Source organism: Accipiter gentilis, chromosome 34 (genome assembly GCF_929443795.1).
Source record: "Accipiter gentilis chromosome 34, bAccGen1.1, whole genome shotgun sequence".
In the NCBI taxonomy this organism is placed as follows: Eukaryota; Metazoa; Chordata; class Aves; order Accipitriformes; family Accipitridae; genus Astur; species Astur gentilis.
The window spans coordinates 1,300,993-1,315,727 of record NC_064913.1 but is presented as its reverse complement, the minus strand read 5'-3'; the positions used below and the strand labels follow the sequence as shown (position 1 = coordinate 1,315,727).

The following is a 14,735-nucleotide window of genomic DNA, read 5'->3' as shown; positions in this document are numbered from 1 at the left end:
GCAGCAACTAAAAATGCAAAATGACATTAGGAAAACTGTAAATACTTCCCAGAATATAAAGTCATGTTCATAATTTTTGTATCTGCAACTGAAATGTAATATCTTAAGTCAACTCAGTAGAAGAACTGTGCTCAAAATTATTTCATCACAGAATCATATAATTTATTTACTTCTCCCTTGAGAATCTGAATATAGCAGAGGCCACTATTTTCCAATTATCAAAAGCACTTTTAGTCTAATCTATTATATACATTTCTAAAGTGTCTATCACTTCGGTTTCTTGGCATGCTTCAGATAATATTTGCAAGTTAAAGAATAACATATCACGCTCCCCATCCCATATCCCACCAAAATCTTAGCTTTTGTGGATTCCTAGATGCAAGCTACCATTTTGGGTAACTTTTGGGGAGCAATTCCACAGGTAGAAAGTCTGACTGTACAAGGTGCTACATGACGCCTGAGCAATGTTGAGCATCTTTGTGCTCTGTTGAATTAAACTGACTTTACTTTGAAGAATAGGACACAAAACTGGGAGAAAGCCTTAACAAAATTTTACTTTGCATTAATGGTTCATAGCAGTGAGTCTCGTCCCTAGTGGGATATATGCTGATGGAGAGCGTCAAGGCCCAACGCCTCTTTTATCAGTTATTGCTGAACGCAGCTCCCTGTCTGTAGCTGCAGACAGCCCCAGCTTGCTGGAGAACTCCTTCTGCGCAGCAGCTAGAGGTGAATCAAAGGTGAAAACTGGTAAAAGGGCTGTTTTTCAGTCACTGGAACATCCTTACCAGACCTTTCAGACCTAAAATGGGCAGAGGAAATGGTGTTTTAAGACAAGCACAAGCACGGTGCTTCCTCCAGCCACTGCGAACGGGCCAGGCCTGGGTGTCTGACCAGCGGGACACCCAAGAGATCTCCCCCGGGGAACCCAACCCGACCTGCGCCTAAAAGCTAAAGCAGGGTAGTGTCAGTACCACAGCCACCGCCGCCCTCCTCAGCCCTGCCTCCCTCCCGCTGCAGACTCTGGCGCGACCGCAGGGGCGGCTGGGCGGGAAGGGCCGGCTGGGACCGGCTGGGACCGGCTGGGACCGGTTACGGGGCGGTGCCGCGCACAGCCCCGCCCCCCCGCCCCGCGCTGGGGCACGGCCGTGCCCACAGCGCCCCCTGGGGAAGCGGGCGGCCGCGATCGACGAGCTCGGCCGCTCGACGGAGAGCCCTGCTCGGCGGTGCGGAGTGCGACTGTCTCTGCCGGAAGCGGGGCGGTTGTCGCCGGTGCTGGGGGAGGAGGCGGCGGCGGCCATGGCGGCGGAGCAGCAGTTCTACCCGCGGAGCTCCATCGAAGATGACTTCAACTATGGCAGCAACGTGGCCTCGGCCAGCGTCCATATCCGCATGGGTAGGGACTGGGGATGAGCAAGACCGCCTCCCCCGGCCCCCCCAGGCCTTGCGCTGAGGCGTTCCCCGCCCCCCCCCCGGCCTCCCCTTGCTGGGCCGCCAACGGGGGTGTCCGGCGCCGGTGGCGTTGAGCTAAATTCAAGTTCTGCGCGATATTTTAACCTTCTGGGTAAAGGCTGCGAGTGGGGAGCCAGGGAGTTACTTAGTGCGGGTTAAACAGCGGGGGTGAGGGACATATCGGTGGTCGGCGACAGATTTTGTCATTTAAGCATACGGGGGTAGGTCTTTTTATCAGAGGGATTAAACCAATCTAGATTCAGACTTCATTTTTCCCGGAGTGATGCGTTTTGAAGCCCAGACGCGATACATGAGGTGCATAAATGCTGAAATTGGTGCCCATAACTGCAGTAGTTTAACCAGGAGGCTGAGGGATTTGAATTTCTTCCTGTGAGGTGTTTAAATACTGTCTGTTCCGCTGAACCGGTTCCGTGCGACAAGGTCCTGTTAGCGGCCATGAAATACGCTCTGCTGTTAATACGCAGGTCTCGAATGCATTGAGTAGTCTTGTAGAAGGTGTCTCATAGGTAGTCCTTGCTGAAGTAGTTATAGTGTTACTGGATACATCTTGGAATAAAAACAGACGTGTACTGTGAATTTTTTATTACATATTTCTGATAAACAGGAGACTGCTTCCAATAAAAATACAGTTTTTATATTGTTTGGAAGCCATAGGAAATGTGAAAGAGGTATTGCCGTTACCAAAATTGCTGATGCATTTAATACCGTGGAGAGAAGGCTATGCTAGCTAGCAGGCTACTCCTAGGTTTGTTCAGTTTTTTACAACAAAGTAGGCCCCAATCCCTCATGGTTTACAAGTATATTTAACTTTACTTGTCTTAAACTTCTTTAGGCTGTGCTTTAAAGATTGAATTGATTCTCCCTGTAAGCTTATTCTTCATTTCAGAGTATTTTGCCTAATGGACTTGGTCTCCTTCCGTTCAGAACAGAGAATATCTGTGTGATATATCAGTATGTCCTGAATGCTCTCCACTCTTCATAGTTCTAGAATTATGAAGCCTGTTAGTTTAATTCTGGGGCTTTTTAGAAATTTTTTTCTAGCAGTCTGTATCTGTATTCAGTACAGTGCAAGTTGCAAATGATGATAAACGATATTTAACATGGCAGACGGTCAATCAAATAAGTATCACTGTAAAAGTTTTTCCTTTTTAAACTTTTATGGCTGTTTCTGGCTTCCACAGAACTTCCAAGTTAATCTTCATTTAGGTCCATTAGATACCAGTAATGTGATGCAGAAGGTATACTGTTAGTTATTTTAGTGAGATTAGGTGTATGTAGTTTTTAAAATGGTCTGAAGTAAATTCCTTGCAAATGTTTTTTGTATTTCTTTTGGCATCATTGTTATTGTTTAAATAATGAAGCCTGGGAGTAAGTGTAATTTTGCTGAAATACTGTGTCAATTTTTTAAGGAAAAATGGCTTCTTACCTCTTTGCTCTGTGCTTTTTCACTGAATAAAGTTTCTAATGGTTCCTTATCAAATAGAAAACTTGTATCTGATTTACTGTTGAACTTTGCAAGTATAACTCAAAAGTGATTTCATTTTTACTTTCCTTATTCTAGCTTTTCTACGCAAAGTCTACAGCATTCTTTCCATTCAAGTTCTTTTGACCACAGTCACATCTGCAATTTTTCTGTACTCTACTGGAGTGCAGGCATTTGTTCATGAAAGGTAAACACTAAAATGAAATGGAGCTCTTTATTGTGTGTTAAGTATACTTTATGTAGTTTGTTGCTCTGGAACGCTTCAGTATTCCTAATTGTTTTTATACCCCGTGTTTTGATTCTGTAATAGAAATTGTGTAACCTGATTAGGAAATAACTTTTTTTTCTCTGACATTTATGTCCTTAATTTATTATTAAAATTTATTTCTATTATTATCATTAAAGTTTATTTTAATCAATACATTATTAATAGTGCTTATTTTAATATTTTTTGCTATGAAAACCTATACATCAGTTGCAGAACGTCTCAGTTATTGACATTTCTTGATTTATGGTCTAAGCATCTACTTTTAGAATCTGTTTGGAATGCTGTTGTTTATAGGTACCTGTACCAAAAAGCTGAATCATGTCTTACTCCTCTCCCTTCCTCCCCCATCTTCTTTTGGCTTTTTTTTCCCCTGAAAACTAGTCTGCTAAAATTCCTGTGGGCTTGCTTCTTTTGGCCTTTCAGATTTTCATGAGAAAAAAAACCCATGTCTTAAAATCTAAACTGTGATGAACAGGGAGGGGAGAACAACAACTGGGGAAGGGAGGAGAGCATTGAGTCCAGTTTCTCTTTTCTCCCAAGTGCACTTGCAGACTTCGCTTTTACTTTCACTTCAAAGCTCAAACAAAAAAAGGAGCATCAAACACTGTGAAAGTTTCTGTATAAGCTACAGTGTATACAACAGAGGTTGTAAAACTACAATTTTATACTTAAATCTGATAATTTAAAATCATCCTGCTCACTTAGAACTGCTGTGATTTTGTATTTGATTTTGGACCAGTTTTTGCTTGGAGGGCTGCTTGAATGATTTAATTATAGCAGTACTTCCTGGTCAGTACTGATTTTCTTTGGTGCAGTTAGCGCCCATGGTTGTTGCATTCAGGTGCTTGTAAAAAACAGTCCCCTGAATTTGAAGTTCTCAATAGGCAAAATGTTACATATACTTTAACACTGTTAGTTTAGTACAGTTGGATGTTCCTTTTCATATGGGTTCATCTCCAGGTGATGGATTCCTGGGCAATCTTTAGCTTCAGTACGAAAAAACTGTCTTAACTTGTGACTGTACTATTTTAAACTGATTATCGGTGGTGGTATGTTTTAGAGCAGTTTTATTGTAAAGCTGGCTTTACGTTTACTTTGGATGTACTGAGCAGTATCTTTGTCCGGGTGATCACTTAAAAACTTGGGTTTATATAAACTGTTTTGTAGTCTTCCAGATATTTTAATTTTGATGACTTTTTTGTCTGGAACTTTACAGGCCTGCCTTGCTTTTGATATCTGCATTTGGATCTTTGGCTATAATTGTGGCACTGACCATCTACAGACACCAGCATCCTGTTAACTTATACCTGCTTTTTGGATTTGTAAGTATTTATATATATTCAATTTTAATAGTCCCTAGAATGTCTTTCATTGTGATAACTCCTTGAAGCAAACTAGTGGTAGGTAATTTGTCTTTCTTTTATTCTTTGAAAGATACCCTACATACTTAGGAAGGTCTGAGTTATTTTTTTGGAGATTCTGTATGCAGATTGTTCCTAGATAGCCTCTACGTTGGGTTTCTTCCAGCATCTTTTTATGAAGAGTGTTAGAACTTGGAATCAGGTTGAGCAAGCTTTTTGTGTGTGTGTGTATAAATATATGTATCTGCTCTTATTGTTCTGTTGGTGTCAGTGATTTTTCTATGGAACTGCTCGGTAGGAAAGGAGGAGGCATTTCTGTTACCTTACTTGTTTAGTTGACCACCTGCAGCAGAGACCCAAATGCAACCAGCCATATGTGTTTATTTCTTTAATTATTGTTGTCTTGATGCTAAATTCTGAGCATGTTTCCAACACAAGCAGGTCAGTCAGAGCTGTCCTCAAATTTCAGTTTCCTGCCTGACGCTGCAAATTTGTAGGTATGGGCTAACTGTTGCTCTTGTATGTTTTGGATTATGTAGCATGTCAGTTTTCTGAAAAGAAGTCACAGTAGCACAATTAGAATTTGATGCTTTAGGAGTTGCCTAAATTGTATTTGTGATACAGCAGGAAGACAGTTTTGCTGTGTAAGTAAATAGACCTTTAAATGGTAACACAGTTACATGCTTCCTGTCTTCTGAACTCTTGCAGGAGAGTAAAATGTTTAAAAACTTTCAACAAGTGCAGCTGTAACAAGGAGTGATGTAATAGTTTGGCCAAACGTGGGGTGGGAGTTTGTGGTATGACAGTTTTACATTGTGTAGGAATAGAAGGATTTAAATCTGTATGTGATAAATTGATTTAAACAGAATATGGGTTAAGTGTTCTGTTATTTCTGACCTCTTGGTTCATGACATAGAGACTTTTCTCATGTTTTATTGTAATGAAACTTAACTTGAAATTATCTTTTAGAAAAACTCACAGTCCATACTGGCCATCAGCCCAGACATCAATAACATGTTTGATTTTAAGATAGATGTTTCAAACCAAGGATGAGTGGGAAAAAGAAGATGGTGCAGTTACTTAGCTGTTGAACAAGATATGAAGATGGTATTTATTTTATAGCCCCTTGAATAATTTGGGAGGAGTGTGAAAAGAATGGTGTGTGCTTTGAGTAGAAAACCTAAATGGCTTTTTCTATAGAGGCGCTCTCTCATTCATTTTCAGCTTATGTTGTATTCTTTTTATGTAACAACAACTTCCAGCACAGTAAGACAGTATGATTGCCATTTTCTTGTTGAAAACTAAACATGTTTTCATATACAAAGATTTAAGAAGAGAGCTAATGTAACACATGCTGGGATTATGTAGCAGAATGGGACTCATTGCATGGGAAGTCTATGTGTAAGTGTTTTGTGGTTTTTTTCTTTTATCCTTGTAATTTTTTGTTTTTTACTTTTTGTAGACCCTACTGGAAGCACTGACAGTTGCCATTACAGGTAAATGGTAGCCATCTTATTATCTGATTCTATAAAGAAACTGGAAGAGGAATCTGATGTGTTGTACTAATTGCTATCTGAGATTCCTAGGTGTGACTAAAATGATAATAAATGCCCTGTTTGAAAATTTCAATGGGAGTGATAGGAGTTTAGCAAAAAATAGGGAATCAAGGGAGAAACTGGATTCTGATCCAGAACTGAAGCTGTACAAACCTGAAGTGAGAAATGAGTTGTGCCATCTGTTCTTCCAGTACAGCTTGCAATGTTCTTTCCTATAAGGCAGCTCTCAGCAGAGCTGATCTGCAAGTGAAATATCCTTATCTCCCCCCCCCCAGTTTCCTCCAAGAGAATTTTTGTTTGGAGAGTTCTGTACTTCGCTGTCAGGGTTGAGATGGGGCGGTGTGCGGACAAGTCATGGCATGACCTTGCACTATAGCTTCCAGCATAAGATGAAACCTCTTCATTGTGGCTTATGATCTCCTGCAAAAAAGTAGTCATTTGGGGAAAAGAAAGATTAAGGAGGAAGGAGGGAAGAAGAAGGTTCCACTCATTTCTCTTCTCTTTCCCCTCCTGTTCCCTAATCAGAACTTTGAGACTTTACAAGGACTGATTATTTTTTTTTCTCCTTGTTTCAGTATCATGAAAAGTTCCGATAGCTTTTTTTCTTAAGATCTCACATATCTATGCTTAAAATACTTATTTTCTTTGTTTTGGTTTGGTTTTTTCTTGTGAGTGGGGAAGATCTGTTATTTCCACTTAAGAAGCTACAGCTATAAGGTAACTGTCAAACTTGGCTAGTGCGAGGGTCCGCGAGTCCTATGATGATGATTTTGATGTGCAAAGACAAGTTCAGGCATAATTTGCTTTTTTTGTTCACAGTTAAGATGATTTTTTTCTGTCTGTGAAAGTTTAAACTTCTGTTTCCTCAAAAGATAACTTAGCAAATACATACTGTAGTGTTCTTTAAATGATAGTTTACTTTTTCTGCTTGTAGTGAGTTTCTATGATGTGTCCATTGTGTTGCAAGCCTTTATTCTTACTACTGCTGTATTTCTTGGACTGACCACATATACCTTGCAGTCAAAGAGAGACTTCAGCAAATTTGGAGCAGGGTATGTTGTCATATTGATGATTTTTTTTACATTGTTTTTTTTTTTGTTAAGATAGTTCTTCCTTTTTAAAGCAAGCTTTGCAGGTATAATAAGAAATTCAAGTCAATAGAACCTCTTTCAAGGGAATGGTGAGGATGTTATTTATCTTAAATTACTAATTTTATGCAGTTCTGCTTTCTTAGTAAGGAATTATTTTCTGTGATTATTATTCTTAAAATCGTAGTATTACACTAGAATACTACTCTACCTGGATTCTTCACTGAGATGGAAGGCAGCTCTTCGAAGTATTTTTAAAAAAATAAAGTTAGGACATAACTGTTGACAGTTTTATAAAACCGAGTTTTGCTGCTGATACCAATGAACAGTTGGCATCTAAGAATTATGGACATTAACTTACCAAATACATTGTGAAGACGTTTTATAAGAAGGGAAGAGATTTTAAGTTAATCTAAATGAAAAGATACTGTTGCTTACAGCTTAATTTTTATTATTATTTTTTTCAGCCTCTTTGCTTGTTTGTGGATTTTAATCTTCTCGGGTTTCTTGAGGGTAAGATACCTTGTGTTCAGGGTTAAAAAAATATTCTTTAACATAGATCTTTTACTAACTTCTGGTATAACAAAAAGGTCTTGGACGGTCCAATATAGCTTAATGAAAGAAAATTACTAATCAGACCCATTACAGCTGTAGATCATGCTGGTGATCTTTTAACCATTCATTTCCCATTCAGATTTTTGTTGGATGCTGTTCTTGCTAATGTAAAAGTGGTGTTTGCGTTGATTGACAAAATTTGTCAGTTGCGATCAACTGCTCGACTTGAGAGAATGGGAAGGAGACTGGGCTTTTAATTGTATTTTGGTTTTCTAATTTTTCTGTTAATATTCTGGAGGCGAGAGCTTCCTTTCTCTTAAGTGGAGGCACTTTACTCACTTAAGGAGGTTGAGTGACTAGGGACTGTATGAAATAAGAACATTGAAATGTCATCCTAATATTGTAATTGTCTGTACATAACAGTAAAAAGACAGTGTGTATTCTTGTTTTAAGTGTGGCATATCATTATGGAGAGATTTTCATATTACAAAGAAAATGAAATTTACAAAATTTTTTTTCATGTTTCATTTGCCTCCAGCTGTTTTTCTATAGTGAGACGATGGAGTTGGTGTTTGCTGCTGCTGGAGCTCTTCTGTTCTGTGGATTTATTATTTATGACACGCATTTGCTCATGCACAAATTATCCCCTGAAGAGTATATATTGGCTGCAATCAATCTCTACTTGGACATCATCAATCTGTTCTTACACCTGCTGCGTTTACTGGAGGCATTTAATAAAAAATAGTCAAAAGCGGTGTTGTTTGACTATCGCGTATATAAAGTTAAGCGTTTGAATGATCTGCAGACTGTGTAGTTCTGTCTTCTGGAGACTGAATCTTTATTACTTTTTCATTCCATGAATACTGATCCCTTCTTGGGGAAAAAAAAAAAGAAGGCTTTTTTATGTAGCTAAAGTTCTTCTCTAGAATATATATTTTATGTAGTTAACATGCTGACGTCATTTCAGTCACTTTTTTTAATCAGTTAATTTCCACTTGACATAATTCACGGTTAAAATGTTTGCCAACTTCTGATTGCTCCAGAGTGAGCCTCTCTCTCTGCTATTCTGTAGCTGCTGGAAATGTTTCCTTTGGGGTTATAAGTGTGTGTACTGCGTAAGGGTAGCCTGAGCTGATCATTGTGCGATGTTTTACTGAGCTGAATTTTTTTTCTGTTTTTTGTTTGGCAAAATGGAATGCTGTCTCTAACGGATGCTGTGTTCTTGCGGAGGGCTGTCAGATTGTATGTAAGCCGGGAGGGCGTTAAAACAATTAAAGGGAGTGTTCTTTATTTACGTATTATTTATTGCCTATCTTTCAGTGTTCCGAAAAACCATTTGGGAATGGATTCTGGTGTTTTACCAGCTTGTGTATATTAAGGTGAATGGTGTCTCTCAATAAAGACGGGGAAACCTTTTGTCCGCTCTTGCAGCCGAGACTGGAGAACTCTAGGGCACCGAGAATGGACGCTGCGGACCCTCGCTGGACAGGCGAGTGCTTGCTGACGGGAGAGGCACCGCCGCAGTGGCTGCTTTCCCAGCTGTTGAAACCCTGTAAGGGCAGAGAGGGTAGAAAAACCAAAAAAAGAGACTTTGGAAAGGCTTGCTTGCTTTGCGCTCGGTGTCAAAGTGGAAAGCGTTGTTGCCGCTCGCCCGTCCCGTCAGTGAGAGGTTAGCAAAGCGGCAGCGCGGGGCTGGGGCAAAATAAAAGCTCTCTTCCCCCCCCCCCCCCCCCCCCCTTGTGGTGAAATCTGTGTTTATTTTTCCATCCGCCCCACCTCCCGCAGCTCCAGGGCGCCAGCTCCCCCGCCGCTGCCTGCGCCCTCGCTCGGAGAGTTACGGTAGAACCTGCGGGCGGGGCGGGGCCTGGCCTGCCAGCGTGCTGCGCATGCGCGGAGAGCGGACGCAGCCTAGCGTAAGGGAGGGCGGCGGGCCTCGTGCGCGGCTGAGGTGAGCGGGGGCCGGGGGGGGGGAGAGGGCGGGAGGCACCCCCCCACCCTCCCCCCTCGTCCGGTCGCTGTGAGGGCGGCAGCCGAGCTGACGGCGCCGGCTTCCCCCTCACCGACTGCCTCTTGCCTCCCCTCAGGACATGGCGAAGAGCCTGAGGAGCAAATGGAGGAGGAAGATGCGGGCGGAGAAGAGGAAGAAGAACGCGCCCAAGGAGCTGGAGAGGCTGAAGAAGATCCTGGGAACTAAGGCGGACGTCGTGATGGAGGAGGTCAAGGAGGTGGCGACCGTGCTGCCCGCCGAGAAGGTCCTCCAGCCGGGGGGTGAGTCGGGCTCGCTCGGCGCTGGGCGGCGCTGGAGGGACGGACGGACGGGGAGGGCCCGGCCGGCAGAGCCCACCAGGCCCCGCGGGAGGCCCGGCTGCCCGCCCCGGGCTGCCCGAGGCCTGCCCTGCCCTGGGGGCCCGGCCCTCTTGTCCTCCCCCCCCGCCCCCGGTCACGTTTCTAGCGTGTTTTTTTAACTATACCAGGGGTTTTTTTCCTGTTGCGATCACCCCGGCCCAGGAACGTCCTGCGGTATTCCTTATTAGCGTTCCTGAGGCTTTCGCCGTCGTGATCGGACACAGCGTTGTCCCGGGTCGAGAATAGTGATTTGGAAAACCAAATCTTTATCTTTTAAAGCCAAAAGTTACTATTAAATCACTGAATCTGGTGATGTCACAACACTACCTTCCGTATTGCATCCGCTCCCTTGTGGAACGAGCTTATTGACTTAAAGTATGTAGTATCTTGTGGAGAGGCCTCTCTCTAAAGACAGGTTAGTGAGGATTCATCACTTGGCAGTTTTTCCAATCATAGCGTTTTATTTACGGTTAAACAGGAGATAGGATATAATCTCCCTCCTAGTTTAAGGAGGATGCAAAATATATAAAAGTTGGACCTGAATCTAAAGTAATTTTGTAGAGATTTTATCAAGAGGACAGTGATTTATTTTTTTTTCCTTTTTAAACATACTGTGTCAAGGTAGGGGTAGTAGGGACCTTGGGTTTACGTGCTAGTTAATGCTGCACTGCACATGGTACGGGAGTGGGTGGCATTACCTGTGTACAGATAATGCCATTTTCCTTTCTGTTCCTTGAATGGGATGTAATCTGTAAAGGAAATAACCCAGAAAATGGGAACAAAGGTTTTAAATAGTTACATATTGGACAGGAGTCAGAAAGACACCTTCGCTTTCCAAAACTGCAGTCTAAGCTAAATTGTAGTCCTTTTTTCTTTTCCAATTTATGCCAGTTAAGCTGTTATAGTATTGCTGATACAAGCTTTTTATGTGGCATACAGAAGTCTCTTGAGAAACCACAGTGGGGATATAGAATAATGCTAGTAATCACTGTCAGTTGCACAGCTGGTTTTGTCAGTGTTTCAGAAATTAGGAAAGACAGGGAAGTGTTGTGAAGTTGAATAGCAGAGCCTGTAAACTATATTGAAAATGGAATGCTATATAAAAAGACTTGCCCAATTAAGGGTAGCTTGGAGTATAATTTGTAATTTTATCCATGGTTCTGATTTGTCCCATAAACCAGATTTAAAAGTTGTTCTTTATGGGATTGTTAGGATTGAATTTCCAGAATGTTTTGGGACGTGGTCAGTCTTCTGATATTGATGCTGAAGCTGGAGGAAACATTATTGTCTTAAATCTAGTTTCTGAAGGAAATGCCTGGTTATCTGTCATTCTTGCACCCCCTTCCAGCTCTGCTGACAACTTTTCTAGAAGTGGCCAGTTTCACTCAGCCTTTGTAGAGAGATAGCAGCTTCAGAAATACCTAAGTATATGTATATATTTCACAAAACAACTAGAAGTTTTGTGAAAATAATGTCTTCTTTGAGAGGACTGTTCAACACTAACTGTTTGTGGACACAAGGGAGTTCACATTGCAAAATGTTACGTGGGACTGAAGTAGCTGAAGGCTTCATCCAGAATATGCACTTTCCATAGACAGGTGAATAATTTTCCAGCCTAAGAAAATGTATAGGTCTGTTAGGGATGTTTTCCTGTGGTACTTTAAGGTATTTTTCACAGAACACTGTGAATTATTTTTCTTCCTAGTTTTTGTTAAGAAAATAATAATGGAAGGTCTGGCTAGCCCTTGGTCAAAAATGGTTTTGTAGCTGTTTTTAAAACTTTATGGGCACGCACATTATTTTTCAAGGTAATCATATCCATTGAGTCTGGTTCAATTGCCTACTTTTATAGATTTTTTTTTTTTTTTTTTTCATTTTTTGTCTTTAACCCCTTTGATAGGTTTTCTTTATGTCCTTGGACCACTTCTGTTCAGTAGATTTGTTCCTGTTACTGATTCCTACAACATCCTTGAGATTGCAAAGTATTATGAAAACATTGTGCTATGTAAACAAGTGGTATTTTTTGTCCAGGAGTGTTTCTTCGTTTAGTTAATACTGCAGCTGACATTTATTGTGGATGTGCTTTTTTGCAGTCAAAATTCATGTAACAGATTAACCTCAATCATATGATAGGACAGGAATCGGAGAAGCTTATGTAGAGTTGGTTTTCTGGGGGTGTTGGTTTTTGCTGTGTAGTATTGTTGGAGACCCTCTCTCCTTCTGTGGCATTTAGAAAATAACGCTGTTAAGAAGGCCTCGTCTTGTGTTTCTCTGATGTCTCAGGAGGCTTCTGGAGCTGGGACTTTTTTGCTGCCTGTCCCATGCTGGCTCAGCCTTTGGTTGTGCCAGCAGGCAGCAGGCCCCTGTGCTGATTCTCTGCTGACCGCCAGTATTTGTATCCCAACTTCAGGGCTCCCTAAGCACAGCTCAGTGGTGCAGATCCCTGTAGACTATTGGCATGCTTCAACTATTGAAGCAGCACATTGGCTTTTTTACTCATGAACTTTGTCTCCCAACAGCAGACAGGCACAACAGAAAAAAGTCTTTTTTCCTCTCTGTAAAAGCTCATGATAAAGCTTTTAGAGGTGCACATGGATGGTTTGGAAACAAGGCTGAAATTAAACAGCAGAGCACCATTCAAATCTATACTTAACAAGGTGTTCCCCTTGTAGCCTTGTTGTCTCCCCAAGGCATGAGGTTCATGTGGTATTAGCTAGCTGGGGACGCCGGTTTTGGGAGTGACCCATGTCACAGGCAGTCTTCCTTATCCTAGAGATTAATCCTCTATTTCTGTCTCTAAATATATTAGACTTGACCTTGTGTTTGCTTTTTGAAGCAAATGTAGCATCAGTGGCTCATGCTTTGTACAGTCATTGTATTTCACCTTTTCTCTTTATTCTTCTCTTTACCTGTCTTCATCTTCCACTCAATTTAATTTAATTTTTTAGAACAGATCTAAAACATCACATCATAAAAAGTGTTTAATTGTGCATATGTTTCAGTAAGCCTATGGCTTCCTGTATGGTTGCAGCATTTGATGGAGACCACACACAATGTTTTTAGACACAGTATTGGAACAGATGGCAGACTAAAAAATAAGGTGCTTTGCCCAGACATGGGCCTTTAGGGAAAATTCTGCGTATTTACTATCAGCTGTTGGAAGTTCCTGGGTTGCAGTTGTATTGGTTTGGAAAGCGCTTTCCATGTGTAAAGCCTTCAGCTCTCTACATACAAATACTTCTGTGTGTAGGGATATTTTTGTATTGTTTTTGTGAATCTAGTAATAAAATAGCTTCCTTGAAGCTGATTCATGCATTTTACTCACTATAAATACCTTTCTTTTTCAGATGACTGCAAAATGGATGTAGATAATAAACGAAACAAAAAAACTCTTCTCGACCAGCATGGACAGTACCCAATATGGATGAATTCCAGGCAGAGAAAGAAGCTGAAGGCACAGCGTGTTAAGGGGAAAAAAAAATCAAAATTGGCCAAAGGCCTAGTCTGGTAAAATCAGAATTTTGTAAGATCGTTAATATTTTAGTCACAAAATAAATATCCCAAATAAGTACATCATATTTTTGTGCTTGGCCACCGACTGTAATTTGTTGCATTGTGCGAACTTTTGAAGGGACTGTTAGGCCAGCAAATGATGAAAGCAGTATCAATTTGATGTCTGCCGAACTTTTAAAAAAAAAAAAAAAAACCAAACAAAAAATTACAAAAAGCAAGCTGAGTGCCTTTGAATAGACTAAGTGTCTGTGGTTATCTGTTTTCTTGAGGGGGGAAGGTCTTCATTTTTTATATTGTGAGTGCTGAAAATGCTAAAGGAAATCCTAAAAGCAATGAAACTGTAAATGTTTTTTGTACTGTGGTCTTTGTCAATGTAACTTGTCTTTTACTAAATTTAACCAAAGGATTCTGTAAACTCACCATATCCTTTAAATTCTTCTGTAAAATTACTTTTGCTGTGCTGATTTGTGTGGCTTTTAACATCTGGTAATTAACGAAAACAGGCTGTTAAAGTGTAACTTAAAAGAGATTATACACTGAAATCAACACCAAGGCTTCATGAAACTTCTGTAAGTAAAAAGGCAAAGTGTCAGTCTGACTTCAGTTCGCAAAGAGAAGGTTGTTGGAACAAAGAGATATTTCACTGCTGTCTGTAACTGAAATAGTGTAGGAACTAAATAACTGAAAGTAAAACTGAATCTTTTACTATTAATATGAGAGAATGAAAATGCACAGATTGGAAATAAGATAGTTATATTTAAAACATTTTCCAAGTTTTAGTAAAGTAAATGAGAATTTACTTTTCCATATGTATTTTCAGTAGCCTTTTATTCCTCTTAAAATGGTACTCATCTATCATGCTTTACAATGTGGGCATAGGATAAAATATTGCACGATTGCATAACAGATGCCATTTATATGTGATTAGCTACAGTTGGTTGCATATTACTTGGCAGTAACATGTGATGACAGATGCAAGAATTAGTTGCCCTGAAAGCTTGTGGTTTTAAAATGTCTCTCATTTCAAGGATGGAAATAATTACAGTACCAGTCCTGCAGTATGTTGCCTGTTGGTACCGTTCATTGATACAGAGT

At 40.7% G+C, this 14,735-nt stretch overlaps 2 protein-coding genes across 4 annotated transcripts in view; both read left to right on the top strand.

The window, feature by feature from the left end:
• The window catches only part of LLPH (LLP homolog, long-term synaptic facilitation factor), a 556,390-nt gene extending 541,943 nt beyond the window's left edge, over positions 1-14,447 (top strand). Inside the window, exons 1-4 of one of the 3 annotated variants that reach the window (XM_049792240.1) lie at positions 9,319-9,450; positions 9,567-9,729; positions 9,866-10,049; positions 13,475-14,447. In XM_049792240.1, coding sequence (XP_049648197.1) covers positions 9,869-10,049; positions 13,475-13,638 — 345 coding nt within the window. In that variant the 5' untranslated portion in view covers positions 9,319-9,450; positions 9,567-9,729; positions 9,866-9,868 and the 3' untranslated portion in view covers positions 13,639-14,447. Of the gene's footprint in view, positions 1-9,187; positions 9,271-9,318; positions 9,451-9,566; positions 9,730-9,865; positions 10,050-13,474 lie in introns of those variants that run through there. The other 2 variants (XM_049792241.1, XM_049792242.1) reach the window with 2 other exon arrangements.
• Positions 1,231-9,071, top strand: TMBIM4 (transmembrane BAX inhibitor motif containing 4). The gene is made up of 7 exons (XM_049792234.1): positions 1,231-1,393; positions 3,032-3,140; positions 4,438-4,543; positions 6,045-6,078; positions 7,073-7,190; positions 7,694-7,739; positions 8,320-9,071. Exons 1-7 carry the CDS (start codon positions 1,297-1,299, stop codon positions 8,524-8,526), a joined length of 717 nt encoding a protein of 238 aa, XP_049648191.1. The 5' UTR covers positions 1,231-1,296; the 3' UTR covers positions 8,527-9,071.
• Positions 14,448-14,735: the final 288 nt, after the last annotated feature.